At 40.4% G+C, this 27,989-nt stretch overlaps 5 protein-coding genes across 7 annotated transcripts; 2 read left to right on the top strand and 3 right to left on the bottom strand.

Moving 5' to 3' along the window:
• The first annotated feature begins 32 nt into the window (after window positions 1-32).
• Window positions 33-9,871, top strand: LOC135136005 (adenosine receptor A2b). Of its 2 annotated transcripts, none has more exons than XM_064065116.1 (4): window positions 33-181; window positions 2,048-2,574; window positions 8,329-8,540; window positions 8,589-9,871. In XM_064065116.1, exons 2-4 carry the CDS (start codon window positions 2,130-2,132, stop codon window positions 9,630-9,632), a joined length of 1,701 nt encoding a protein of 566 aa, XP_063921186.1. In that variant the 5' UTR covers window positions 33-181; window positions 2,048-2,129; the 3' UTR covers window positions 9,633-9,871. The 2 variants fall into 2 exon arrangements, with proteins under 2 accessions (XP_063921186.1, XP_063921187.1); XM_064065117.1 differs by lacking the exon at window positions 33-181 and adding an exon at window positions 993-1,063.
• LOC135136006 (tubulin beta chain-like) lies at window positions 6,584-8,254 on the bottom strand. The gene is made up of 2 exons (XM_064065118.1): window positions 8,141-8,254; window positions 6,584-7,888 (listed from the first exon to the last, which is right to left on the bottom strand). The coding sequence occupies exons 1-2, from the start codon at window positions 8,195-8,197 to the stop codon at window positions 6,596-6,598; spliced, it is 1,350 nt and encodes a 449-aa protein (XP_063921188.1). The 5' UTR covers window positions 8,198-8,254; the 3' UTR covers window positions 6,584-6,595.
• Window positions 9,872-15,591: 5,720 nt separating the features above from the next.
• LOC135136441 (uncharacterized) lies at window positions 15,592-16,934 on the bottom strand. The gene is made up of 2 exons (XM_064065703.1): window positions 16,843-16,934; window positions 15,592-16,729 (listed from the first exon to the last, which is right to left on the bottom strand). The coding sequence occupies exon 2, from the start codon at window positions 16,727-16,729 to the stop codon at window positions 15,692-15,694; it is 1,038 nt and encodes a 345-aa protein (XP_063921773.1). The 5' UTR covers window positions 16,843-16,934; the 3' UTR covers window positions 15,592-15,691.
• A 75-nt stretch (window positions 16,935-17,009) lies between these two features.
• Window positions 17,010-21,275, top strand: LOC135136439 (signal recognition particle subunit SRP72). The gene is made up of 7 exons (XM_064065701.1): window positions 17,010-17,121; window positions 17,171-17,288; window positions 17,336-18,257; window positions 19,245-19,565; window positions 19,619-19,770; window positions 19,818-20,030; window positions 21,102-21,275. The coding sequence occupies exons 1-7, from the start codon at window positions 17,010-17,012 to the stop codon at window positions 21,223-21,225; spliced, it is 1,962 nt and encodes a 653-aa protein (XP_063921771.1). The 3' UTR covers window positions 21,226-21,275.
• LOC135136438 (splicing factor 3B subunit 1) lies at window positions 21,260-27,973 on the bottom strand. 2 transcript variants are annotated; one of them, XM_064065699.1, is made up of 7 exons: window positions 27,814-27,973; window positions 27,497-27,759; window positions 27,319-27,445; window positions 26,580-26,659; window positions 26,289-26,477; window positions 23,117-26,233; window positions 21,260-21,688 (listed from the first exon to the last, which is right to left on the bottom strand). In XM_064065699.1, the coding sequence occupies exons 1-7, from the start codon at window positions 27,839-27,841 to the stop codon at window positions 21,530-21,532; spliced, it is 3,963 nt and encodes a 1,320-aa protein (XP_063921769.1). In that variant the 5' UTR covers window positions 27,842-27,973; the 3' UTR covers window positions 21,260-21,529. The 2 variants fall into 2 exon arrangements, with proteins under 2 accessions (XP_063921769.1, XP_063921770.1); XM_064065700.1 differs by lacking the exons at window positions 27,319-27,445; window positions 27,497-27,759; window positions 27,814-27,973 and adding an exon at window positions 26,862-27,312.
• Between the last annotated feature and the right edge of the window lie 16 nt (window positions 27,974-27,989).

The raw sequence follows: 27,989 nt of genomic DNA, 5'->3' as shown, positions 1-27,989 counted from the left end.
TAGTTTTGAACGCAACAGTTCTCTTATGCGTGTCGTGGTTAGCGTTTTGATATCGTTCAGAGAATTTTCAGTGATAACAGTATCAGTTAATGGACGCGGCGAAGTAAGTCGAAAACAAACCTCAGAATGTGATTGTCGCAAAAAAACAAGTCATTCAGAAAAGAAAAATTGTTTTCGAAATGTAAGTCCGCCCTATCGATTTTTTTTAAACAACAAGCGTTTCTTAACAAATTCTTGACATTTGTTTCGTTTTCGTGTATGTAGCTTTCTTTCCTGCGAAATTTATGACGGCGGTTATCATTTTCATCTCGTTTTTCTAGCACGGTATTACCATTAATGGTATTTGACTCACGAAGGTACTTAATTAAAGAAGCGACATCCATGCAAATTGGTTTTTCCAAGGCCGCTGGGGTCCTTGTATTATGTTTTTCTAAGCCGTCCGAAAATGAAAATTATTTTAAAAATAAATCATCGAAACTATCTCTGCTCTTATTTTTTATGGCGGCTTATAAATAACCGCGAAATCCACGACGCGCCTGAATCGAAGCTAATTTTTTTAATTGGATGCCATTCATCGATTGCGCGAAAAAATGATGTACTAGGGACAATGAACGTAATGATGATTACCGCTTTGGGATTCGATTCTTAATTATTTTGATTGTTAATTGACTGAAAATTCGGAATATTATTTACATAGAATGACGTCATTAAAATGAAATGGGTAATAAAGTTTTCATTTATGTTAACAACAAAACATGATATTGCCAACATCCTGTCTTATAAAACTAATTTGATCCGTGGAAGGCAGTAATAGGCTATTAAATTAGAAATTATCCGCACTTTAAAATTAATTGTAATTGCCTTTTCACGGTCCGGGCTTTTGTCATTCAAATGCCTATGATGGTTTTGCACTTGGACCGTGATTCATGCGTTAATTTGATAAAAATCGTCTTAGAGGATGGCATCACTTAACACCCAAGTCGGTTTCCTAATAAAAATTGAAAGTGAAAATGCTGATTTTTTTTGTTTCTGCTTCGAGTATGGATTTCTTTTGAGACAAAAGGTTATTATTTTCACGTTTCATATTTCGCTCTTCAGAATTTCATATAACGCTGGAAACTTGCCGTAATTCAGGCGAAATTAACCAGAAAAACAACCCGTTAATTTTAATGAAACGAAAACATTTTCTACTTTAAGATTTAGAATTTGATAATGCGCTACTTCTCCGAGCGTGAATAAATTCCAACTTTTGCACGCCTCGCCTCGACGAATTCAGTTGACACTTTCAATCATAGTTATCTCGTATTCTTTTCTGAAATTCGCCGTATTAATTCCCCTTCGACGCTATTGTTTGTTATTGATTTTTCCGCCATTAAAACATTAAAAGATGGTTAAAAGTGTCTGACATCGCCAGATGTTTTGACTCATTATCAGCCTCTTCCACACAATTTTTCACATTGATTTCAAGCCGCCTGAAATATTTCGGATAAGGCAGCTCGTTAATCACGTGTGAAAGAGTAGAGGTTTTTGCTGCACGAAAATGAAATACCGAGTTTTTTGCCTGTTTTATCAGTTTTTGCGAAAGAGGTAAAAAAATATTTTAAGGTAAACAGAATAATTAATCCAGAACTGATCTGCCTCCATTTATTTCGTTTTAGTCTAAAACTTTAATTTTTTGCACCAAGTAAAATTATTTCAAATTTGATTAAACACCTGATAATAATTTCGACATGCCATCTTTTTCATGTTATTTTTAGTCCAAGTTTCTGCATTCAAATTTTAGAATTTCCCCGAGCAACCACAGAACGGATTTCTTTGTAATTCTGATAAGACGCTAATAATAATAATAATTTACCGATTATAGACCAATAAATGAAATTTATTTATTTACTTATTTATTCTTTCCAGAATATTGATGACATCATCGCACAAAAAATATATTAAATGAATACTGAATTTCTCTATGACTAACTTCTATGTGACGCAAACTAGAAAAATGCTTTTTTTTTCTGGTCGACCTCTAATAAATGGGCGAATCCCTTTTCAGATGGAACTGCCCACCGGCAAGCGCGGCATCCTGAGAGAGATGGGCGTGGGATAATCCACTCATCGCGGACAACCTGGTCAACATGAATAAATCTCAACTCCCTGCCCCAGTTCCTCAACTTCCCACAATGGAGTCGACAAATACCACCCGCTTCGACTACCAACAGGACGAAATGAACTTATATTACGTTATCTGCGAAGTTTTGGTGGCAGTGTTCGCTGTGATCGGTAACGCCCTAGTCATTTTCGTGTTTCGAAAAGAGCGCCGTTTGCGGAGAAGGACGAACTACTACATCGTGTCACTAGCAGTGGCCGACCTGCTGGTCGGTCTGCTGGGAATCCCCTTTGCCATCCTGTCTTCGATTGGTATCCCGCAGAACCTGCACGCGTGCCTGTTTACGGTGTCGTTGTTGGTGGTTCTGTGCACCATCTCCATTTTTTGCCTGGTGGCTGTGTCGGTAGACAGGTACTGGGCCATCCTGCACCCCATGGGCTACTCGAGGAATGTCAGGACGAAGACCGCCATAGGTAATTGCGCAGAGTGCTCTGTGTTGTTTATCATAAATGACAACTCTGCATTAGACAGTTTACACTAATTTCATTACGGCGTCGTGATTTAACGACGAATGTTGTGTACTTGGTGCTTCTCTGGGTTATTAAACGGCACATTTGCTCCGAAAAGGATAATAAATGATTTTGGCCTTGCAGAGAACACGCGATGGCTTTCTGCTCGCGTGAGAAGGAAGAATGATTTAATTATCTTCGACTTTCTTGTTTTTATCATTTTTATTTGTGACGTTCTGCCAACGTCACTTGTCACTCTTATTTATCCCAAAGGTTAGGAATTTGTCTGTCATCCCGAAACGTTAATTATCGGGTTAGATAAATATTTACTTATGAAAATGTACCATCTGGAATGGTTTTATTTTCGTGTGTTATACGAGAAGGGACACAACAAACACTTTGTATGCTTTCACGATATTTCTAGATGGTGAAATATGCGCATCATTATTCTGGAGGTTTCCTTCGTTTCGTAACAGGAAAATGTGGAATTAAATTCGTGTCGCGAGCTGTTGTTGTTTTTTTTTTAATATAAATCACAGAAATGAAATCCGCTGTCACAAACGATAGCTAATTAACGTAATTTCAATATTGACGATTGTTAATTTTGTAAGAAATTACGTGATTTTTAGCGGTCAACGTAACATCAACAGGTGTCATTTAAAATATGACGTAATCCACAGAAGCTTTTTTGTGTTTCATTAACTCAAGAAGTGTTTCGATGTTGTTGAAGCTTAGAGATAACTTGATTGAAGGACTTGGTTTCAAACTAAGTTTTGTATTAATTGACACTTTGAGGAGTTTCCTAGGACGTTAATCCATTAGCTGTGCTCATCTATTTACAGAAAATATTTTTTTTTTTTTTTTGATATTTAAAGTAAAAGTGATGGGAGAGAGAAACTAAAAAATATCACTCAAGGAATGTCTCTCTGCTTATTTTTACATAAAGACTTTACATTAGTCCAAGAAGAACTGATAACTGAATTATCGAATTTCCCGGTTTTAATTTAATGAAAATATTCACACCTCTATTATAAATTTAAATTAAACTTTTGTTTACTGTCATCGCTGCATCTAGAGCTGGTTGCGTTTTAATTAAGCATGTGATGAAACAAGATAAATGGACAAGTTTAATCCATACTGAAATAAACACGCTAATTTGCATTTTATACGCAAATACGATCGGAATTTGCAGAACCGTCCGCGATTTTTCAAATTAAAGTTCATGAAACGTCGAGAAAACATGAAGTGGCAGGTCAGTCCTAGAAACCCTTTTTTTGTTAAACTGAATCGAATTAGTGCAAATCTTGCCAGCGGTGTCACTTCAACTAGAATAAAGCGCCATTAAATCATAAAAGCGTTCCATTACATAATTTTAAAGAGGATAATCTCATAAAACACATTCAGACAATTTAGCGTCAAGAAACTCGAGAACATAAGTACGCCGCCGACCCTGGAAACGCAAACCAGTGCGAACATCGAGAAAACCCTGACGCCTCCAAATATAATAAAAATATCGAAATCCTTTCACATTTTCCACAAAAAAAAGCGCAACTTACAACATCCATACATTAGATCGCGTAACGACCGGCTCTAAAACGAAACCGAAATAAATTTCACGAGCGCTTCAGTTTCTTATTAGAACTCGAGAAAGCGAATTATCTCGAGTTAGCATCCGAAGCCAACAAGTGGATAAAAGCGAGAATGTATTGCGGAATTCACTATCAACTACTACGCTACGTTCCATTAAATGTAGTTATTTGCAGCTGATGTAATTTGAAGGCAGCACTAACAAATAGCGTAGGGCAATCCCGCCGCTATAAATTTCGCGGACGCATTTATCTTGCTTCTTCTCAAATTATATCCTCCGTGTCACCCACAGGAACGTCGCCGTCGGGTTATTTCACGTCCAAACGACAAACGAAAAAATATTTTTCTCTGTTAATTTTTAGGAAAAAGTTTGCATCATGGAACCTGACTACATAATCCGAAATTAATATGCTTCATGAGTGTCTGGAGAACACCGCAGGTACAATTCGCCGCTTTGATGGGCTTTAATCGAAATGAAAATTTAAACGGCTGCGATCAAGGATATCGCTATATTTAGTTGTAACAGACAGATATCGCTATAAATGAGTAATTAAGCGTGTTTTATCTAATCAATTTGCAGTAGCAATGAATTGAGTTATGACACAAATAGTGCGTGTATTGGTTATTGTTAAAATAAGAGCGAATTTGCGTGCTTTTTATAAACCACGCCACCAGGAATCTAAAACGTGATATCAATAATTAAATTTTAATCGCTTCATTAGAGTTGAGTGTAGAAGACTCAGACTTAAGTCGTTAAAGACACAGTTAGTTTTAATTAACTTCCGAGAGGAAAATTATTGCTGCGTGCACTTTTATTGGGGTCCGGTGGCCATAAAGTGTATCGGAGCTGGATTTATAACACCTTTTTTGAATCTTCTCTTATTAATTTTTTTGTTCTGAAAAGAATAGAAATTATGTAAAGTTGGTTAGTCTGGCAGCCTTCCCTGTGTACGTGCAGGGCCACACGGCCCATTTCCTCCATGAATAATCCTTTCTACCTTTTATGAGCATCACAGGCGCCATGAATAATCCTTTGTACCTTTTATAAACGTTACAAACGCCATTATTTTACGACTGTCTTTATACCTCGTGTAAGCTATATTAGCCACACTTGTCCTTTTAAGATTCAGATTACCGGGCTTGAACCTTAATCACAAGTAAAGGAATGTTACGTGAGGAGACTCCGAATCGTGGCTAAGGAGTCTGAACCCACAAACACGATTTTCCGACGAAAATTAATCGAAACGAACGATTAAGTTATTAGATAAATCGACAAAACCATCATTTTTTTGTGAAGCCATTTTCTTCGTTTGAAATTGTCACGCAACTTTCGTTTTATTGGAGTTCGGTGGGTATCACACAGGGCATTAAACTTGTTTGAATAGTGGCTATAAAGGATAAAACGGGACAGAAATTAATTTTTCGACTGCTTAATATCAGGCGATGTATTACGTGTGGGAAAGTACCAGGAATTAAAAACTCATAACGAGTAAGTCTTATTTGAAGATTTTGATCGCTTTATGACACGATACACATAAATAATGAAGCCTCTAGCTTTTTATTATCTTCGATCTCCTATAAAAGCGACGTTTTTATTCTTACTGGTTTGTCTAATTTAGTGCCGGTTTTCGTGCTTGCACCCTAGACTTAGGCGTAGAATATGTCGGTGAAAGTAACAACTGTTGATGTTTCAAACTTACATGAATTGTAAATTCCGACCACGTTTTCCGCTGAATGCGTGTCTAATTTCGCCCTGACCCAACAAAACTACGAAGAAAAACTGCAGCATTTTACCAAAATTGAGTTTGAAATTCTTTGTGAGCTAAAAGTGTTTCAGGGGTTTGCTCGTGTATTCCAAGTCGGGCCGTGATTATTGTTCGAAAGCTTCATTTACCGAACGTGACTATGTATATTTGATAATTATAACAGATTTTGTACGAGAATGTGCTTAGTCTCCTCTTATCAAAATTCGCAACGTTTTCAAGTGTCCAACACTGATAGTAAATGATGCTGTAAATCAATATTTCCTCGCAAAATTACTACGTTGATCAGTTTGCTTGAGGCGAGACCTCGGCTCTTGCTCCATGTAAATAACGAAATTAAAATCGTGTTTTTTGTCCAATTTGAGACTTGCAAATATTTATTGTCGCACGCACTCCAATAAATTAATTTTTACTTTTTGTGAAGTGCACAGAAGCTGTAACGAGGGAAGTGAAACCTAAAAAAGTCAACAAATCCCGATTCTTTCAAACATTTTTAAAATAATTGCAATTTTTGTTTTCAATCAATCAATCACTGATTGATTTGAAAAATTGAAAAATCCCAAAACTAAAAAACGCTCGGGAAGTAAAAAGTGAAAGTATGAAACTTAATTGTTTATTGGACATCCAGCCCGTTGCTATTCCTCTTCTTCCTCTTCGTCGTCGTCGTCGTTACCCTCTCCGTCTTCGCCTTCCTCAGTCGACGCCTCTTGATACTGCTGATACTCCGCAATCAAATCATTCATGTTCGACTCCGCCTCCGTAAACTCCATCTCCTCCATCCCTTCCCCCGTGTACCAGTGCAGAAACGCCTTCCTCCTAAACATAGCCGAGAACTGCTCCCCCACCCTCTTAAACAATTCCTGGATAGCCGTAGTATTCCCGATGAACGTCCCGCAAATCTTCAACCCTCTAGGCGGTATATCGCAAATCGCCGACTTCAGATTATTCGGAATCCACTCAATAAAATAACTACTGTTCTTATCCTGTATATTGTACATCTGTTCGTCCACCTCCTTCGTCGACATCCTCCCCCGGAAAATCGTAGCCGCCGTCAAGTACCTCCCGTGCCTCGGATCGCAAGCGCACATCATATTCTTAGCGTCGAACAGCTGGAGAACAAGCTGAGGCACCGTCAGAGCCTGATACTGCATGGCGCCCCGCGACACCAGCGGCGCAAACCCCGGCACGAAGAAGTGCAACCTCGGGAACGGCACCATATTCACTTTAATCTTCCTCAAGTCCGCGTTCAGCTGCCCCGGGAAGCGAATACACGCCGTAACCCCGCACATCGCCGCTGAGATAAGGTGGTTCAAGTCGGCTAAAGCCGGCGCCGACAGCTTCAACGTCCTGTAGCAAATATCGTGCAGAGCCTCGTTGTCGATCATGTACGTCTCGTCGGTGTTCTCCACCAGGTGGTGCAGCGACATGACGCAGTTGTACGGCTCGACCACGGTGTCCGACACCTTCGGGCTCGGGATGATGGAAAAAGTGCTGATGATTCTATCGGGGTACTCTTCGCGGATTTTTCCAAGAAGGAGACACCCCATGCCGGACCCGGTACCCCCACCTAGAGAGTGCACGATTTGGAACCCCTGGAGACAATCGCAGCCTTCAGCTTCTTTGCGTGTTACTTCGAGGACGTGGTCCGCTATTTCTGCGCCTTCGGTGTAGTGGCCTTTGGCCCAGTTATTACCCGCGCCTTCTCTGCCGAAGATGAAGCTGTCGGGCGAGAACAGCTGGCCGAAGGCGCTGGAACGAACGGAGTCCATAGTGCCGGCCTCGAGGTCGACGAGGACGGCCCGAGGAACGAACCTCCCGCCCTGGGCCTCGTTGAAGTAGACGTTTATTCTTTCGAGCTGAAGGTCGGTGTTGCCGTGGTAGTAGCCGCTGGGGTCGATGCCGTGCTCGTCGGAAATTAGCTCCCAGAACTGGAAACGACTTCGATGAATTCGTGTGGCACAAAATGGCGACAAATAATTAAAAAGAAAATAAAGTCTGGTTATATTTTTAGCGCTACGAAATTAATCTGTTGGTGCGGGCCAGTGCAACCGTGATTAAAAACTCCCTATGATTAAACAACAGTTTCCATTACCCAAACTTCGTAATGAAAATTATGATTGATCGAAAAAATAATGAAAATTAATCAGATAATTAGAAATCTTCACACGCTATGAACTCACTTTCGTGCCGATGTTGTTGCCGGCTTGTCCGATCTGAATATGTACTATTTCGCGCATTTTTTCGTTGAAACAAATAAGTACAAAAATTTTGAATTGAAAATGACGGCGTCACATCTGACGGGTGGACAAACCTAAAAGTCCCTAAGCTGTGACGGTAGTAAAAATAAAAATCTTGCTTTTTATTCTAGTCATCATCTCCGTGTGCTGGGTGACCGGCAGCCTCGTAGGCTTCTTCCCCCTCATGGGCTGGCACAACGACGACCACTTCGACGGCAGATGTTTTTTTCTCCACGTCATGGACTACAACTACCTCGTTTTCCTCTACTTCGGCACCATCATCACGCCGGCCCTCTTCATGGCGGCGTTCTACGCCCACATATACAGGGTGGTCCTCAAACAAGTAAGCCCTTTGTGCAGCACGCGCACCCTCTAACTGTCGTCGTTCCAGCTGCGCGCCATCGTCACCATGAACCCGGAGAACGGCAGGTCTTCCTCTGGAGGAACCATGCTCCGAATGCTCGGCGCCGCTCAAAAACGCGAAGTCAAAGCCACCCAAAACCTAGCCATTATAGTATTATTTTTCATGATCTGTTGGATTCCTTTATATACCATCAACTGCGTTTTAGCCTTTTGTCATGACTGCAAAGTCGACTCCAGTTTCATGTTCTCGTGCATCATTCTGTCGCACCTCAACTCAGCAGGGAATCCCCTTCTGTACGCCTACCACTTGCGCGATTTTCGCTCAGCTCTGAAGAACTTCTTCTGCAACTTGTTCGGGTACAAGGAAGCTCAAACCCCGAATGCCAGGCCGTCGTGCAACTACAACGACCGCCTGAGTAGGAACAACACGGAGAAGGCTCGCTCCAACTCCCAGATCTACTACCAGAAGAAGTCGGAAGTGAGGATGACGACGACGGCGGCGACGATCGCCGTCGCTTCCGCCGAAACCAACAGACACATCTGGACCCTACCCGAAGGGTCGTCCGACTCGAGCGACTCCCTCAAGCACAACGAAAAAGTCTCGATAGTGCGCCCCGCGACTCCCTACAGGCCCCACCAGACCAACGACGTCTCCCAAATCAACCCCTCCTACGTCGAAAGCTCCAGCGTGGACGAAGAAAGCGACGACGTCTTCATCGACGACTCGTTACCCTTCACCGAGTTCAAGCACGACCTAGAAACCAACTTAACCGACAAGATTAAGAACGAGTTGAAGATCGTGTCGGAGACTAAACCGCTTTCGAATTCCTCGCCGCAGCTTTCCAGGGGTTTGTTCTTCGTGGAGAGCGACGTGAGGAAGCCGTTCGCGAGGAGTTATAGTTCTATGGACGGCGGCGAGCTGAAGAAGATTCAGAAGAGTCCGTTTCGGGCTAGGATTTTCAAAAACAGACCGAAGCTGGGGAGGAGTTTGAGCGACGAGGGGACGACGTCGAACGAGTCGATGGCGAGGAAATCGAACGGGACCGTGCCGAGGAGTTCTTGTGGTAGCTAATTTTCCGCGCGTTCAAAGTGGCCAAATAATTTATTGTCTATTTATTGAGCGGTTGGGTTGGAATTGTCAATTAATCGGTCCGCAGAAACGATTTGGGGTGTGTTTCGGATTGGGTGTTTGTTGCGGCGTCGTAAATTACATTCCAATTTTTGTAAGTGTTCATTGTACATGTGCTTTCATATGTGTAAAGATATTTTTATGTACGGACGTTTATGACGTAAATAAAAGTATTACTCCATTGCGGATTCTTTTCGGATGTGCTGATCACCGAAATTAATACGATGTCGTTTTATCCATTCACAAATAAATCCCTGTGAAAGTAACAATTCGTCGAAGTAATTAAAACACAGTTTATGATTCATGTTATATGTGTTTTTACATTATAAATCTGCATAAAAAATCAACGTTTAATTTAATACATTTTTTTATTCACGCACAAAGCTCATGAAATAAAAACCAAGTCGACGAGCCTCGACACTCAACTTCTGACTAGGATATAAGGCCGTCGAAGAGGTGGCCAAACGAATGCCAGTCGCCCAACAATTCGATCGCAGCGCCATCTGCTTGAGGGTAGATCACTACGTTCTCAGATAATAGTGAACCCTGTCATTTTTTTGTTAATGTTTAAATCAGTACGAATTTACTGGAAAAAGAAAATTGAATTATATGAAATACAATTAGAACTTATAACGTGATTATATAATATATAATATAGGTGTCACAGTTGGGATAATGAGGCATTACATGTTTCTGTTACAAATGTCAAATTAGTAGAAGATTATTCCGTACGTAGCGCTGATACGAAAAAATATTTCAGTTCTAAAACTTCCTCGACTCTCTGTGGTCCTACTCCCAGATCGAAGATCCAGGCTCGTCAGCGCATCATTATTTTCCGGCTGGAGAGAAAGAAAGAAACAGAGATATCGTCATTTACTTAATGAGCGTGGTACTATTTTATAATGAGTGTCTTCAAGACAGTTTTTTAATTTAACGATTTCATGTATAATTAAAACAAATAAATCAAAGCTGAAATTTTTTGGGAATCGGAATATTGGGTGTTGGGTGCATAAGTTAAATACTGCTTTTGGAGGCAATATGTAAATAAATTTTCCCTCTTGTTTAAAATTGTTTATACCGGGTGTCTAGAAAATGGCGGATTAACTCTCCGTCGCCTGCGTTGATAGTTGGGTTGAAGAGTACCTGATAAGATAAAACTGATTTTGGCAAATGTCATGCCCTCTATGTAGAGAAAGGGTGGGTGGGTGGGGCTAGTACCTGCTAAAATAAGACGGATTTTGGCAAATGATATACCTTCCAAGAAAAGAGAGGGTGGGTGGGCGGGGTTAGTTCCTGCTAAGATAAGACTGATTTTGGCAAATGAGAGACCCTCTAAGAAAAGACAGGGCGGGTGGACGTGCTACTGCCTGCTAAAACAAGACCGATTTTTTGGCAAATGACATATTTTTCCCAGACTCACCAGATAATTGTTAAGAGCGTAGCGCAGAATTAATCCGGCATTTTCCAGACACTCGCTATAAAAGCAAGATTAATTATTATTTATTACACATCTTTTTTTTAAATTCCAAAACACAACAACTTGTAATAAGTCAACCATTGAGGAGGCTTTACAACTCTTCCCTTTCGTGTAAGAAAAAAATTGGTCTAAAGAGTTTAGACAGTACTTCCCTCGCTGTCGGAAACTTGACGACTGCATGCCTATTGTGTTTTTTTTCTCATTACATTTTTGTAGTGGGAATTTAAAAAAAAATTGCGATGACGTCATCAACATTTTTGCAAGGACAAGTATATCAGTTGGGATAGATGTAGTGTAATACTAAGAATAAAATTATTATATTCTCAAATTTTCGGGAAAATGAATTGGGTCGTTTTGAATATTGATTTGCAATAATCAATAAAATAACGAAACAATTTACTCACGTATACGTATCAGAGGCAACTGAAAATCGTGTATGTATAAACATTCTTAATTTAAGATGACAGACGTAACAGCATACGTGAGAGTCAAACAGAGAAACTGTAAACAAAACGACCATCGGTTTTATTGCTTCGACTTCCGCTTATTATATAAAACATTGGGTTTTGTTTTAATTCTTGACGGTGAAATTCACAATTGGTTGATTATAAACATGTCTATTTCACATTTGCGGAACCAAGTGAGCGCATAAAACAAATGCAAGTCTGTAATGTTAAAGTGGATGTAAATAAGCGTGCTACCCTTATGTTTCAACCGAGTTTTTCCTTTAACAAATTTTGTGTCTACCAAATTGGGTTGGTCATCAGTTTTTTGTAGAAGATAACCAAATATATTATGACTAAAAATTTATTATGCTCTTTATAACCTTAAAACATCTGCAAGATTTCAAAGCATTCGGTTTTGTAGTTCCTGATTAAATCAATAAAATAAATTTACGCATTCATTAATTTTTTTGAGTCACCCTGTATATGCAAATCGAAAAAATTTGAATGGAATGATAAATCACAAGAAGAGACTCACCATATTTTGTACATTTTAGATAGGATTTATTCAGCAAAATTTTGTGGTGACGTCATAAATTTTTTAGGGGGGACGACCAAATACATTTTGATCAAAAATTTACCATGCTTATGATAATTTTAAAATATCTTCAAGATTTCGAAGCATTCGGTTTTGTAGTTCCTGAGTAAATCAGTAAAATAAATTTACGCTTTCATTTATTTTCTTGAATCACCCTGTATATGCAAATCCAAAAAATATGAATGGAGTGATAGATCACAAGTACAGACTGATCATATTTTGTACATTTTAGATATGATTTATTCGGCAAATTTTCGAGCTGACGTCATCAAGTTTTTGGAGGGGATAAGCAAATATATTTTGACTAAACATTTATTATGCTCTTTATAACCTTAAAACATCTGCAAGATGTCAGAGCATTCCGTTTTGTAGTTCCTGATTAAATCAATAAAATATATTTACGCATTCATTAATTTTTTTGAGTCACTCTGTATATGCAAATCCAAAAAATATGAATGGAGTGATAAATGACAAGTACAGGCTCATCATATTTTGTACATTTTAGATATGATTTATTCGGCAAACTTTCGAGCTGACGTCATCAAGTTTTTGGAGGGGATAAGCAAATATATTTTGACTAAACATTTATTATGCTCTTTATGACCTTAAAACATCTGCAAGATTTCAGAGCATTCGGTTTTGTAGTTCCTGATTAAATCAATAAAATATATTTACGCATTCATTAATTTTTTTGAGTCACCCTGTATATGCAAATCCAAAAAATATGAATGGAGTGATAGATCACAAGTACAGACTCATCATATTTTGCACATTTCAGATATGATTTATTCCACAAACTTTTGAGCTGACGTCATCAAGTTTTTGGAGGGGATAAGCAAATATTTTTTGACTAAAGATTTATGATGTTCTTTATAGCCTTAAAACATCTGCAACATTTCAAAGCATTCTGGTTAGCAGATTAAAAATTAAATTTCAAAATGTTGTTTTATAATTTTGATTTTTTTTCCAAAAATATGGACGTTTTGGGTGAAAAGTCGATTCAGAGTTGTAAACTACATGTGTAGGACTATGTTATTTTATACAATTGAAAACCCATTTACTATGTACAATTTTGAAGTGACGTCATCGTATTAGTGGTGGAGATGATTAGACAAATTTTGGTTAGCGTTTTACCATCTACATGATATTCTTAATATAAGTACAAAATTTCACAACAATCGGTCAAGTACTTTCGGAGATTATCTGTCTAATAAAAATCCGGGACGGCAGACGGACAGACGGACAGACGGACGGACAGACGGACAGACGGACAGACGGACAGACGGACAGACAGACGGAAATGGGAGACCTATTTCTTCGTCTTCTAGGGGTCATGAAAGATCGAGAAAACGTAAAAGTAGAGAGTCGGCCGACGGACTCGATTACAATACTTCCTTTGCTTACGCTCGGGAAGTAAAAATATGTTGTTTTGTTCCTGGATGAACTTGAACATTTTTTTTGATCTTTTAGTATTTTATTTTTACGAATTTGAAAAGTCTTTAGTGCTGTAGTAAGTATTTTTTGTTTTTAATACGGGAGACTCTTGGGTACCCATGCTGTATTATTTTGGGAGCCAGTGGTGATTTTTTTTGTAAATTATAATTATTTAAAACAATTTTGGGAGACTTTGGTGTTCTATTTTTGGAAAATTCTGACCTGAGGTGTTTTTGACTTAATTTTGGGAGCCCGTTTTTTTTTTGAAAAATTTAAAACAATGTTGAAGTTCTAGGTGTTTCTGTTTGGAAAGAACTTGAATTGGAGCCTCTAGTGTCTTTTCCTATAATAAGTTAATTAAATTTCTTAAAGGATACGTCATTTGCTAAAATCAGTCTTATCTTAACAGGTACTAACCCCACCCGCCCTCCCTCTGTTTTCTTAGAGGGTATGTCATGTGCCAAAATCAGTTTTATCTTAGCAGCTACTATCCCCGCCCACCCACCCTCTCTTTTTTTAGAAGGTATATCATCTGCCAAAATCAGCTTTTTCTTAGCAAGCACTGATGACTAACTTTTACAAAAAAATAATCAAAATTTATAAAATTCCGGGTTTTTTTGCAATCTATACTCTTTGCCATTTCTATTGAACCACCACTTGTTAATCGTAAATTTGGCAACGTTCCTATTCAGACAAATTTCTAATTAAAAGACGTTGTCAATCAACCGAAAGCTGTTACCAATTGCTAAATTTTAAGCAAAATCAACAGGTGGTGTTTCAATAGAAATGGCAAAGACAATACATTAAAAAGAATTTTTTAATAATTTTTTTGGGACTCGAGAAACCCCGTACATAACGTACTGAAGATTTAATCGGTCAATTTCTAGACATCCGGTATAATTTGTTTATGAATCTTTTCAACATTGTTTACAAAATGTATTTATATAATTTGTTAATAAAGTCAGACCACATTTCTATCTGTCCGCTGTCCACATTTTCTTACCTTTTTTATGGCTTTACTGTCGCTTTTTTTTTACCCTTTTTTCGTATTTTTTGCCATCTTTTTTTAGGGTTTTTTCTTTGTGCCCTTTGCTGGTTCCTTTTTTATCCCATTTCTTGTAACCTTTTTCTTGTCCGCTTTCTTTTCTTACCTATTTTATCATCGCTTATCAAGTAGACAAATAACAATGATGCGGACAGGCAACCCAACATACGCCATCATTCATTTAAAAAATCAACTCAAAAATTAAATTGCAGTAGATATTTATTACAACATCAAATTACAATAATAGCACAGTAACAATATATAAAAATAATATACAAATTACATTATGTTTATATCACCTAAACATTACTTTATATCTCCAATATGTAACTACAACGTTCGACCGGGAGCGTGGCGCACTCCTGTAATCCAGCTTCTTGGAGGTCGGGTTCAGTGGATGGTTTGAGATTGGGAGTTCTGTTGCGTAGCGTCTTACGTTGACTGGATGTCCACACTAAGATCGGCATCGATATGGGTACCCTGGGGGAGCCTGGGGTGTCCAGGTCGGCTAAGGAGGGGCGAACCGGGTCAGGGGGGAAACCCAACAGCCAAAAGTCCCCGTGTCGTTCAGTAGTGGGATCGCGTCCGGGAGTGGGAACTTCGTGACAGCCTAATCAATAAAGCTAGACCTGGATCTTTTTGCACTTTTTTTTCCCAAAAATCGTCAGCATTTTTTATTTTTCTAATCCCTCAAGGCTAACTGCGATTATTTTAATGAAATAAAATATTTTAAACCGGGGATCGGAAAAAATAGAGGCGTGGCTTCCGACTCGTGAATCCGTCGTATAGAGGGCACCACGTTACTTCTCTTCAATTATTGGTTTATTTGAATTGAGAAGGGGCCACGGGGGCTAGGGGGGCTAGGGTGTGGTCAGATGTGGTCTCAATAGATTAAAAAATACATCTTCCTAACACTCGTTGATTTATTTAAAATAAAATAAACATCACAAAAATAATTCACATATATGTTTGTTCATTACACTCATTAGGTACTACTTTGAGAAATTAAGTTTTGATTTCAAGGACCATGCTAGTAATTCTAGTAATCAAAGCATTAAAAGTATCGTTTCTGATATCGGTCCACTTACGCTTGAAATACTCTTCGATAAACTTCATCTTGTTTGGCGTTCTGGGTAGCTGATCGACTTTCATGGTAAAAATGAAGAGCGATTTTTGAACCAGAGGTGTAAACTCATCGCAAAACGAATGAAAAGCTTGAGCTGAAGTTCCGCGGACATTTTCCAGATTTTTGATAACCATGACGCCTTTCTCCTGCAATTTGTGCCTGTATTTCTCGATGACCGTTCCGTAATCACGAAGCACCCTAGCCGAATTTAACTCTGCGTCAGTGATTTCTATGGGTTCCTTCTCGCAGTCCGTTATATTGCAAGCGGCGAATTTTGACAGCTTATACACAAGTTCCTGCATGACTTCTCTTGCTTCATCTTCGTACAACAAAATAAAAGTGGATGGTCGCCCTCTTAGAACCACATCTTCTACTCCTGACTCGAAAGCTACCCACAGATCGTCATCCTGAGTGGGGAAGCTCTCTTTGATCGATTGCAAATCAAAAGATTCCTTCGCATCGTAGGTCCAACATGCCAATAGTACGGAAAACAGAGAGAATAGTATTATGGCCAACGTAATCACGTCTGAATCAGCGTTAGACTTTTCTTGATCGTGAATAGCTTGAAAGTCATCATCCATGTTACCGGCATCATATATGTCGCTGGTGTTGAACGACGGTAGACTTGCATTTGAAGCTTCCAGGTGCTCTTCGTCAGCCTCCAACTCTGCCTCCATACTCAGATCACCACCCTTGTTATCCACACTATTTTCATGATCACTCTCATTCGCAGAATCTTCGTTTTCAACTTTGGACACACGTCTTAAACGCAACACCGGAGTGTTTGGGCCTGATTTGTGCTCTTGTTTGTCTGACATCTTTGTATGCTTCTGGTCGTCTGTTAAATTAATCTCGTTCCACGATCGATGTATCGAAGGTCTTCTACGCACCCTTGGTCCAGAGGCTGGCGAATCCATCTACAAGACAAAAATCGATTCGTTATTTCAACGCAGAAACGTACTTGTCACTTCACAGAAATTTCAAATTTTCAAAACGTGCAGCGGCTGTCATTCAAAAACACCAGACTTACCTAAATTTGCTCGACATCCACGATAAAATCCACACCAGATCCCCCACGAACTCTTACATTATTTTGAAACCGATTTGAATGCAATTTGAGGTTATCTCCGCATTTCTGTCAAACGTCAAATTTCCAAGTGGTCTACGTCAATAAACAATTTCGAACAATTGTTAACAATGAGTGAAAAGGCTGAAAGAGATAAAAAGGCGATCGCTACGTTCTACGCCGAATTAAATCGTTTCGGCCAGAACGGCGAATATGAACGCGCTATAAAAACCTCCAACAAAAGTAAGTACATAACCTCAAAAAAACATATGGATCGAAAACCCTGTTTTAGTCTTAAATTTGGCCCCTCAAGAGTTTTTGGCGTTCCATTACAAAGTAGTGTGTTTGATTGAGTTAGGTAAATTCGACGAAGCCATCCGTCTGTTAAACGGCAACGCTCAATTCGACGAGTAAGCCCCCGTGTTACCACAAACCCCCACTCAAGTTCACGTTTCAGGCAACTAGTTTTCGAAAGAGCGTACTGTCTGTACCGCGCCAACAAGCACGAAGAAGCTTTGAAAACGATTGAAAAAATTGAGAATCTAGATCTTCGCTCGAAGGAACTCAGAGCACAGATTTTGTACCGTTTGGAAAAGTATGATGACGCGGCTACTCTCTACCGCGAGATTGTTAAAAACACCGACGACGACTACGAGGACGAGCGCCACACGAACCTGAGTGCCGTTATGGTGTATTTAGAAGATGAAGACACGAAAGATAGAATCGAAGATTTGAGAGATAACACTTACGAGCTTTGTTTCAATAAGGCGTGTTTGTTGATCGCGCACGGGCAGTACGCAGAAGCTGAGAAAAAACTGCGACAGTGCGAAAAGTTGTGCAGGGAAATGTTGGAAGAGGAGGAATCTTCTGAGGAAGAAATCGATATTGAACTAGCTTTGATAAGAATTCAGCTGGCGTACGTTTTCCAGAGACAAGGAAGGGTTAAAGAAGCCCATCAGTTGTATAGTGCCAACTTAAAGATAAAATTGGATGACGTGGCCTTGATGGCCATTGCTAGTAATAACGTTGTTTGTATTAATAGAGACCAGAATTTGTTTGATTCAAAGAAGAAGATGAAAGTTGCGCTCAACGATACTTTAGTTTTTAAGTTGCCTTCAAAACAGAGGAAGTACATTGCTCTTAATAACGCCATTCTGAACTATTACATACACCAGGTTGATCAGTGTGAGAAGATTTGCAAACAGATTGAGAAATCGTGGCCTGAACTTAACACATACACTACTATTTTGAGGGCTTTAAATGTACTGAAGGGCGACGATGCGAAAGACGCAATTGCGCTATTAGAAAAAGCGCTTCCAAGTCTCAAACAAGACGAGCTATTTGTAAAATTATGCATAGCACAACTTTACTTAGTGCAGGTATATTTTTCGCAATTATTAGTGATTACACTAGTTTACAAATTTAAACTTTTTTTCGTATCCAAAAATAAAAAAATATATTTTTTACTTCTAAATTACTTGCTGATAACAAATCCAAAAACGGATTATCCTTATCACGTCAGGTTTTTTCATAAATCAAAAATAATGAACTTTGCTCTTACCTTCACGTTAGTATCAAACTGATTCATGTTAATGCACTATTGTCGCATAAAAAATGTCTTCGAGATCGTGCAAAGTAAGTGCAAATCAGTTTTGTTACGTTTATGGTAAAATTATAGTACCTAAAGCAAGACCTGTTCAAATATGCTTAAAAAGAAGGTACCTATCAAGGATTTTGGGACGAAAATGTGTTACTGTTGGTCTATTATAAGGGAAACTGTCAGTACTGTCAATAAAAGAAACGCTACTGTTTATCATTTTTAATTTTCAGTCATAATGTTTATATTATATACTGGGTGTTGCTTTTATTGGATACAACGCCTGTAACTTCTTTATTCTTAAAGATAAACCTGTACTTCTTTGAGCAAATTTGTATCATTTTAAAAGATCTTTGTGAGGCCAGCCTCACATTTTTATTATCACTTCCCGTAGAAAAATCAAAAGCAACCAATTATTCTAAAATCAATACTTGAAAAATTTTAAATAAAACATTGATGACAATCTAGTAGCTTGAAAAATTGACACTCATATTATTTATTTACGTAAATGATCTTTTAAAATGATACAAATTTGCTCAAAGAACTATATGTTCATATATATTTAAAAATAAAAACGTTACAAGAGTTGTATAAAAGAAAAGAAATACGGGGTATGTTTATATAAATATCTCAAAAACCTGACGTGATAGATTTTTTCTGCTTTCAGATTTGAATTTCCCGAACCCAAATCCTTTAGATTCAACTATTTTTGTCTTTGGATATAAAACCTTGTAAACTAGTGTTATTAATCAATTTTTCATTTGTCTAGGGTAACAAAGGGCAAGCTTGTAAAATTCTCGAAAATTTGGGCGAAAACACGTACAAACCTGGCATAGTAGGTGCTCTGACCACTCTATACTTAGGTTTGGGCGATGAAGAGAAAGCACTCCGCGTCTTTGAAAGAAGTGTCGATTGGTACAGAAAAAATAAAACTGAAGAAGTCAATTTGACGAGTTTGTGGCGCCAAGCGGCCGAATTTCACATCAAAAACGGCCACCCTCAAGTCGCTGCCAATAGTTTGGAAGAGCTTCTAAAGAACAACAAAGGTGACAAGAAAATTACGGCGCAGCTGCTGCTGGCTTGTGCGCAAGTACTTAACCACGATTTGTGCTTGCGATAAATTTTTAAAAAATATAATTTCAGTTCGACAAAGCGCGGGCTTTAGAGTTAAGCAAACAGTTACCGGGCGTCGACAGCCTAGCGCAAAATCTCGACGTCGAGGCGCTGCAGTTATCGGCACCGTCAGCCTTTAGTTTGAAAAAAAGTCCTGCCACTAAACAAGACTCACAACCGGGGTAAGCGTGGTTTTTGTGCGTAGTCAGTCCTGACGTGATTTTTCTAGAACGCCGAAATCGGAAGGTGGTGTCGAGAAGAAGAAGAAACATCGCAAACGCAAGGGTAAGTTACCCAAGAATTACAACGCCAACATCTCGCCAGATCCGGAAAGATGGTTGCCGAAGTACGAAAGAGCCGGGTTTAGAAAGAAGAGGGATCGCAGAGCCAAGGAGGTTATTAAAGGTTCGCAGGGAACGGCTTCCGGACAAGCTGAGCAATTGTAAGTTTGCGTGACGTTTGAACCACTTAGGGCCGGTTTATCAATACTCAGTTAAAAGTGTCTGTTAAGTAACTGTCAGATAAGGGTAACTAACAGTTAACGGAGGTAAAGTGTTTATCAATGCACGATGTTTCTTCCAGTTTCGTAGCTCGAAGTTTAGCTGTTACTCTCTTAAGTTGGTAACGCTCACCCCACTGGAAATGAGTTGTGATTGGTCAGTTCAAAACTACCACGACCTTGAAAGTTCCGTCAGATTTGATCCGCATTCGGTATTCAACGATTGTATATCGCGTTTCACGTGATCAATCATGAAAAAGCAAAATTTAGCATTAGAAAAAAAGTATTGGAAATTAAAAATGAAACAAGTAGGTACACCTATAAATAAATACAGAGAGATCGAAAAAGAAATTAGTCAAAGTTGGCCATGCACGAAAAGGCGTTTGTCTTAGTTTAAAATAATTTTTGATTAATCGTCACGTTGGCAAATGTAATTTGCACTGTTATCAAACGAAATTAAAGCTTTTTTGTTATTAGAATCTTCAGAAATGGGATAAATTTTAGACAAAATTGGAAAACGGTGATTTTAATTCATTCTTATGTGTTTTAAAAGTAGGCGTCATAATTCTAATCTCTAAACTGTCAATTTGACATTTAATAAAAAAAATTAAATTACCCTAACACCGTGATTACGACAAACCGCTTGTCTCGCGGTATTATTAGATAGGTTTTTAATTTTTGGTATCCACATTAGACTTGGAAAATAATCAGCTAATAATAAGTGTTTTTCTCATCTTTTCTCTGTTAATTTGTTGCACAACATAAGTCCTCATCAAAATATTGTTAAATTCATAACAGATTTATTTGGATTTGTGAAGTTATGTTGCCACTAACTGGTGGATAACGTTTTAACTGACAGTTTGAACTGTCAGTTAATTAATCAGGCACTTTGACCACCAGTTTTGAGCTAGCGGGTAATGATAAACAGGTTAACTCACAGACAAGCTTTAACTGCCAGTTACTTTAACTTAACTGCGCATTGATAAACCGGCCCTTACTAATGTGTGTTTGTAGCGATTTTTCGAGCAAAGTTAACGAGCAAGAGGTTGAAAGTCCCACCGTCGTCGAACCGTCGCCACGGGCCAAGTCCCAACATCAACAGAAGAAAGGACAAAAGAAGAAGAATAAGAGGCGTTAGATTGTTATTTAAGTTGCAATAAAAGGTACTGGTACAAGTATAAACCGAAATTTATTTCGTATCTTTATTTGTTGTTTAGTTACAATAATTATTTCTATCTTCTGTTAACCTCCTTAGTATATAACTGAATAATTTAGATTCCTTCATACATGTACAAAACGCAGCACTAACACAGGATAAAATTACAACATAAAACACCCTGTGATAAAATCTAACGCAAGGAATTATGACTCGAAAGTGGTATTTATTGCCACCACAATGAATAAAATAAAGTGCAGCTTAACACTTAAAATACAACACATGCTTACAAAACATAATCCATTTCATATCTGATGTACTGGTTTTTGGGATCGTTGGCAATCCTGGGATAACCCGCAACGAGCGCATCTTGACCACCAATATACAAAGAGTTGTATATTTTCCAGTACACGTCACGAACCTTTCTCGCGGGATGGAATAACCCCTGAAACAAAACAATTTTTTTCACTAGCAGCCATCAAGCATGCAAATGTCGACTCATTTAGAGGTAGCAAATTCAACTTTTGCGACCACCGGTTCAAAAAGAAAAATTGAGGTTATGTACGCAATGTTTGATGTGATTATTTCTTAAAAAATGAACAAATGTGTGCTACAAACATTACTTGAGTATACGCATGGTAGTTGGTAGAGCGGCTTTCAGCACGAAAGGGTACAGGGGCGGGGCTTAAGTTGCGCGACTTGTAGCCGGGCCATCAGTGGCGTAACATCGATGCATTGAGAAGGGAGGCTCGGCTGAGTTGTACTTCTTTCAAAAACAATTAAAAAAAGAGCAATTTCTACAAAAGAATACAGACAACCATTTAATAAAAATAAATTAATTTGTTTGTTAAAAAAATAGACTTACGTAACAATAAATTATGATAATCTATCACACAAAATTTGGTATTTTTAATTATTAAACGAGTTTATAATGTGAGGGATTATAGCATGAGTAAAAAAATTCACGAACCCCTCATTATAAACCAGTATCATATACTATTTTATAGTCGACTAGTCTTAAATCAACAGTTAAATCTTTAGATAAAAGTTGGCTTAAAACTCTGAGAATAAGCAACCTATGACTATAATTATATGTTTTTTTATTTTCTGGCACAATTTATCGATACCGTAAAGTCGGATTATAATAAGGCTTAACGTTTTCTGTCTTTAACATCGAAGTAATAATCACAGTTCATATTCTAGCATAATTGTCGTTTATAACTAGAGCTTCGACTGTACCCTAATTTAACAGTTCTTATTGCTCACTAAAAATTACCTTTTTACTTCTTTTACTTACTTTTTTATTCAACTCATACATCAAATATAGCACTAATAATTGTTTAAATTCTTTTTCTATAATGTCAACGCTAATAAAATAGAAAAGTGATATTTTTATTAACCCCAATAATATTTTAATATTTAAAATCGAAATATTCATCGCCGCTGCCACTGCTTGCACGATATTTGTAAGGCCAAACCAAAACAATGTTCTGCGCACTCCCACCACCTGTACCCTTTTGTCTTGAAAGCTGCTCTAGACGATAGAAGATAAAATGATTAACTCAGCGACAAGTGTAAACGGTTTTCTTTGTGTTGAAGATTTAGATTAAGTTTGATTAGAAATCAAAACAAAATCATGTTGCGTCAAAAAATTGAACGTTTATTTTTTCAGTTTATTGTCTTATGGTTTCTACTAGTGAAAAAAATAGTATATTAGCCACGGTTGCAAAGCCACTTCTAGACCTCGCGCTTCAGAGCCCTCGACGCTGCGCGTCTCGTTCTAATTTGCGCTCGGTCTAGAATGCTTGGCTCTGCAACCTTGTCTAATAATATACTATATTTTCCATTCCAAAACATAAACACAAACACCCACCTGCAAAGTGTACTGCAAAATCTTGATGGGCCCCAGCGCCACCCTCATCCCCTCGATCGCATCCATGAACGCCTGCACCAAATGCGGCGACGTCTCAAAAATATTGGGCCACACGTAATTCAACAAATGAATCAAAGCATCCTCACAACCGAACCCATACACCCCCAACGCCATATGCTTTATCGCGGCACATGCGGTCTGCCTGTGCACCAAGTCCCTGTCCATCAACGCGTCCTCGAGCAGAGGCGCCACCGCGTAAATATAGTCTTTCCCCATCTCCCCGATGTACTCGAACAAGAACGACAGCGACTTCAACACCCCGTTCTGGACGTTCAGCTCCGGCACCCTGTACTCGTTCATGAGCGCCGGCAGAACCGTGAACGGAGAACACGTTTCGGCGACGATCGCGATAGCGACGGTCGTGCAGACGCGGTTTTGTCGCTCTTGCACCTTCAGGTTGTTCAAGAGCGTGGCCAAGACGTCGTGCGGACCGATGGCTTTGGCGATGTACCCGAACGTGTTGACGGTGGCTCGACGGATGGCTTTCTTGTGGGCTTTGAGCAACTCGAGAAGTTCGAAACAGATGCGCATCCATTCGCGCGCGGACACGTACTCGGGCCCCCTGTCGGCGATGCGTCCCACCAGATCTATACAGTTCTCTTGGACTTTTTCGTGGCGGTTCTTCAAGATGGGGGTCAATCGAGGAAGGAGGTCTTTGATGGGCGGCGTCATTTTCGTCATGCCGATCACGTTGACGATGGCTTTGAGGGCACCGAGGATCGAGCCGAGCACTTCGGGGTACTCTTCGCCGAGGTACTCGTAGAGTACGACACCCAAGTGACCCATCAGTTTCTCTTCTTGGCAAGTTTTCATCACGACGGCGATTCTCGAGATGAGGTCGGCGGCTTGCTGACGCACTTTGGCGGATTTGTTGTTGAGCCTCCAGAGAATCGTGCCGCAGATTTGGGGCAAGTAAGCTTTGACTCGCTTGCCGAGTTGGTTGACGATGGTGCCGAAGCCGTTCAACATGACGACGTCTTCAGTTGTTTGTTCCTGGAAGGCGTAGAGGATGCCGTCGATCAATTGTTCCTCCAGGCGGGAGTCGACGTCGGCCGCTCCCAAGTTCCCCATGATCTTCTCGATACTTTCCATCACCATTTTGCGGTACTGCTCGTTTTCGTCTTTGAGATCGTCCACGATGCGGTTTATGATTTCCGAAGCGCCGACTTTATTCGCGATTTCGACCGTCGTGTCCACGAGTTGTCTGTAGTTGCGTCTGTCGAGAGCCATGCGGTGATTCCAGAAGTGTTTGAAGAACTGCGGAAGAATCTCTTCTTTGATGTACTGGGGTTCCACGCCGTCCGTCGAACAACACTGCTTCACCACTTTCAACACGATCTTTTTCATTTCTTCGTCCGGCGACTGAAACTCTCGGATTAAAATCAACATGACTTCCCTTGTGTAGTAGTTGGCGTATTCGGCGTCCATAAGCGGGATTAGATACCCGATGGCTTTCAAGAATGCAGCTAAACCTTTACCACGATGCGTTCTAATACCCTTCCATAAGGGTTTAAGGACCGAATCGAAACTCTCGATACCGTAGGGAGTGGCGGCTTCTGCCAAAGCCGCGATTCCCAACGCCGTGATGGTCCGGACTTTCTGCTGCTCGTCGACGAGCCCGTGCTCGATGATTTCCACCAAAGACTTGAGATGGGGCAGGATGGCGCAACCCATGAGGATCGCAATCTGTTGGACGATCTTGATACCGGTGTGTCTCGCTTGCCACGACTTCTTCGAACGACAGACGGCCTTCAAGAAGGGCAAGAGCGACGGAATTCCAAGAGCGGAAGCTACGACGGCGAACGCACGAGCTGTGGTGTTTCGCACGTACTCGTCGATATTATCGATGTCGGGTCTCATTGTGGAAATCATGGTGGCTAAACCAGCTGCTTTCGCCAAGTTCGAAATGATCTCTCGGCCTTCAACACGAGCATAATAGTCTTCGTCGATGAGCAAAGGCTCGATAACGACGAGAATTTTGTGCACGTAGGGTCTCACCAAATCGTCGAGTTTGTACAAGATTCGATCAATGACTTTAACCAACAAGTGTCGTTCTTGATCCTCGAGAGTAGGACTCATCAACAGAGGTAGGATCTGGTTGAAGAGCGGCCCCGCCCCGAATTCCCTACTCTTGTCGGTGATTTGCCTCAAAGCCGCTTTACGCATCGGCGGAGTCCCGTTCTTAATCTTCAACAACAACTTCATGATCTTCCTCTCCTTCTGTTCCTCAGGACTCAACGCTTCCTCGTCCACGTCCACCAACAACTTATCGAAATACTGCGCATCCTCTGGCTTCATGAACGGCAAATTCTGCCCTTTGGGTTGATTATCCATGTACTTGGCCGTCTTGTCCTCCGCTTGTATGAAAAACCCTTGCGGTGTGTTCACCATGGGCGTCGGCGTGGCCGTCAACTTCCTCGCCGGCGTCCTAATCGGAATATACCCGGCAGGTGGTGCCAGAATTTTGTACCCCGGCGGAAACATCGCGTCCAGCTCTTCGTCCGAATACGGCCTGTTCCTCTCGTCAATCTCCCTCTCCCAGCGGTACGCTTGCAGTTGTTCGGGCGTCATGGACGCCAGATGTCCCGGCGTCGGCGTCGCCATGCCCATGGCTTTGACGCCCACCGGAGTCGAACCGCCTGGTGTGAGCATGGGCGTAGCGTGACCCGGAGTACCATGAGGAGTTTGTGGCGTCATCGCTCCGGGTGTCATCGACGAGGACGGCGTCTGAACGGAGGGAGTTTCGTCCCATCGGGAACGGCGCTTCGAGGCACCCGGAGTGGGCGTCTCTTGGATAAGATCGGCTCCGGTGCGGTCCGTGCGCGGCGTCTCGGCCCAACCACTAGAATGACCCGGAGTTTCGCGCTCGGTCTTCGGCGTTTCGTCCCAGCGGTTACGGCGGCTGGCGCTTTTGTCGTGGGCGGGCGTTTCACGGCCGGGAGTGGCGGCGCCGGGGGTGGCGTCCCAGATGCGAGTGGACTGGCCGGGCGTCGCGCCGGGAGTCTCGCTGCCTTTGTGGCCGGGAGTTTCGTCCCACCGGTGGTCGGCGGGAGTTTTCTAAAGAAATTAATTGTTTTTAATTTTGTGAGACAACGGAGAGTTTTGAACTTACATCAGCATCCCAAACTGGTGTGACGGCGCCACTATTAGTCGAAACGGAAAGAGTTTTCTTCTTGTTTGGAACGACGACTTCATCGACGGTCTGATCCCAGCGCCCTCTTTTCTTGGGAGCGCTCTTGACCTCACCGTTTGTGGATTTAAGAGAACCGTCTTTCGACTTTTCCAGAATTTTCTTTCTCAGCTAAAACAGAGACACGGTGGTCAAAGAAATCAACCTTGAGTTAACAAAGGACTCCTTTGCCGAAAATTTGACGTAAAAATTCGTGACATGTTTTATACTAACCTCATGTTCTTCTCCTTTGAGCATCTGCTCCTTCATAATCTGCGTGTATCCGCGGGCATTCAAGTCCGGCGTTTTCCCACCTGTAAACATAAACAGCGTTTGAAAACGCCAATTAGTAAGTGGAAGCACTTGTTTGTAAGAATAATGAGTTTTGATCTAGTATCTGTTCTTTTATTGAGGAATAAAGTGTTTAAGATTTGATTACCGAAATTCACTCGAATTATTAAGTATTCGTTGCGGATGACAGTTAGAGTGAATCAGGCAACAAATCTTGATACGTACGTGTGAGTGTGCTCCATCACAAAACAGGCAGTTTCTTGCAAAACAACTGGTCAAATCGAACCTAGAAATAGGCTGGGGTAATTAATAATTTTCTATACATTGCATACACTCTTTCACTCTTGTAAGATTCAGTTTACCAACATTATTTAACGGTAGTGATCCATTAAAACCGCCGCGAAACCTTCTTTAGGAAGACACCCCTAAATGTTGGAATCCAATACAGAACAAAATTAGTTTCTTTGTACTGATTGTAAATTTATGCCTACATTTTTCAGTTCCAGAGATTTTTTTTTACTTCAAACCCTCATTCAAACAACCAATCACGCCACTTTCATATACCCCAATAATACATAAACCTTGAGACTACGCAACATGTAACACAAATCGTCTCAAGTTTTATATAGTCAATAAACAAGTAAATAATACAGAAAACAAAAACCGTGCAATCACTACTCACCGTCAGCAAAAGGATCAACCCGCTCAGGTGAAATAATCATCCCACGCCTCCTCTTACGATACTCGTCCTCCCTGTCCGCGATCGTGGGCCTCCGCTTGTCAGCGAACGGATCATAGTCTTTATCGCTCTACAACCGAACAAAATTAACACCGAACAACTACGAATTAGACGCAAGTACCTGAGCCACATCGTTAAGCAATGCAACCGGTGCTCCTAATCCTGTTCTCTTCTGTGAGTACCCCACATCTTCGTCTTCGTCGTCGACTTCGTCATTAGCAGCAATCGAAGTCACATAACCTTCATACTTCCCTTTACCGCCGCCGCCGTCATAAATCTCACTGTCGAAAAAGCCGCTCTCGCCTAACCCCACGCCCTTGTCGTTATTTTCCACGGGAATTTCCTTCTTTTTTGACTGAATTTCGCGGATTTGGGCTTCGATATCTAAACAAAACACAACGTTAGTTAAACTATTTCGAATGGATTTTAACGCATTACCTTCATGAGTTCTTGGTATATTTTCCATTTTGTGGTGATATTTGCTGTGTTTGTTGCGCTTTTTTTAGGGCAAGCCTTCCCAAAACACTGACAACTACTCAATCAAAATACTCAATTTCACAAACTTGCTGAAAACAAGATGGCACCGAAAATAAACCGAGCACACCAGACTTGCG

Source organism: Zophobas morio, unplaced genomic scaffold (assembly GCF_036711695.1).
Source record: "Zophobas morio isolate AGI-343-1 ecotype UQ-CSIRO unplaced genomic scaffold, CSIRO_AGI_Zmor_V1 ptg000026l, whole genome shotgun sequence".
NCBI lineage: Eukaryota > Metazoa > Arthropoda > Insecta > Coleoptera > Tenebrionidae > Zophobas > Zophobas morio.
This window is presented reverse-complemented; position numbering and strand designations above follow the sequence as displayed.

Bases quoted from the DNA above. Each gene is read 5' to 3' on its own strand.
- LOC135136005 (XM_064065116.1), top strand. From the start codon at position 2,130: ATGAATAAATCTCAACTCCCTGCCCCAGTTCCTCAACTTCCCACAATG. The intron at 2,575-8,328 runs GTAATTGCGCAG...TTTTTATTCTAG, and splicing joins CAGGACGAAGACCGCCATAG to TCATCATCTCCGTGTGCTGG. The intron at 8,541-8,588 runs GTAAGCCCTTTG...TCGTCGTTCCAG, and splicing joins ACAGGGTGGTCCTCAAACAA to CTGCGCGCCATCGTCACCAT.
- LOC135136006 (XM_064065118.1), bottom strand. From the start codon at position 8,197: ATGCGCGAAATAGTACATATTCAGATCGGACAAGCCGGCAACAACATC. The intron at 7,889-8,140 runs GTGAGTTCATAG...AGTCGTTTCCAG, and splicing joins GCAACAACATCGGCACGAAA to TTCTGGGAGCTAATTTCCGA.
- LOC135136441 (XM_064065703.1), bottom strand. From the start codon at position 16,729: ATGGATTCGCCAGCCTCTGGACCAAGGGTGCGTAGAAGACCTTCGATA.
- LOC135136439 (XM_064065701.1), top strand. From the start codon at position 17,010: ATGAGTGAAAAGGCTGAAAGAGATAAAAAGGCGATCGCTACGTTCTAC. The intron at 19,771-19,817 runs GTAAGCGTGGTT...TGATTTTTCTAG, and splicing joins AAACAAGACTCACAACCGGG to AACGCCGAAATCGGAAGGTG. The intron at 20,031-21,101 runs GTAAGTTTGCGT...GTGTGTTTGTAG, and splicing joins TCCGGACAAGCTGAGCAATT to CGATTTTTCGAGCAAAGTTA.
- LOC135136438 (XM_064065699.1), bottom strand. From the start codon at position 27,841: ATGGAAAATATACCAAGAACTCATGAAG. The intron at 26,234-26,288 runs GTAAGTTCAAAA...TAATTTCTTTAG, and splicing joins CACCAGTTTGGGATGCTGAT to AAAACTCCCGCCGACCACCG. The intron at 21,689-23,116 runs GTGGGTGTTTGT...GTTTTGTTTCAG, and splicing joins TTTTGCAGTACACTTTGCAG to GGGTTATTCCATCCCGCGAG.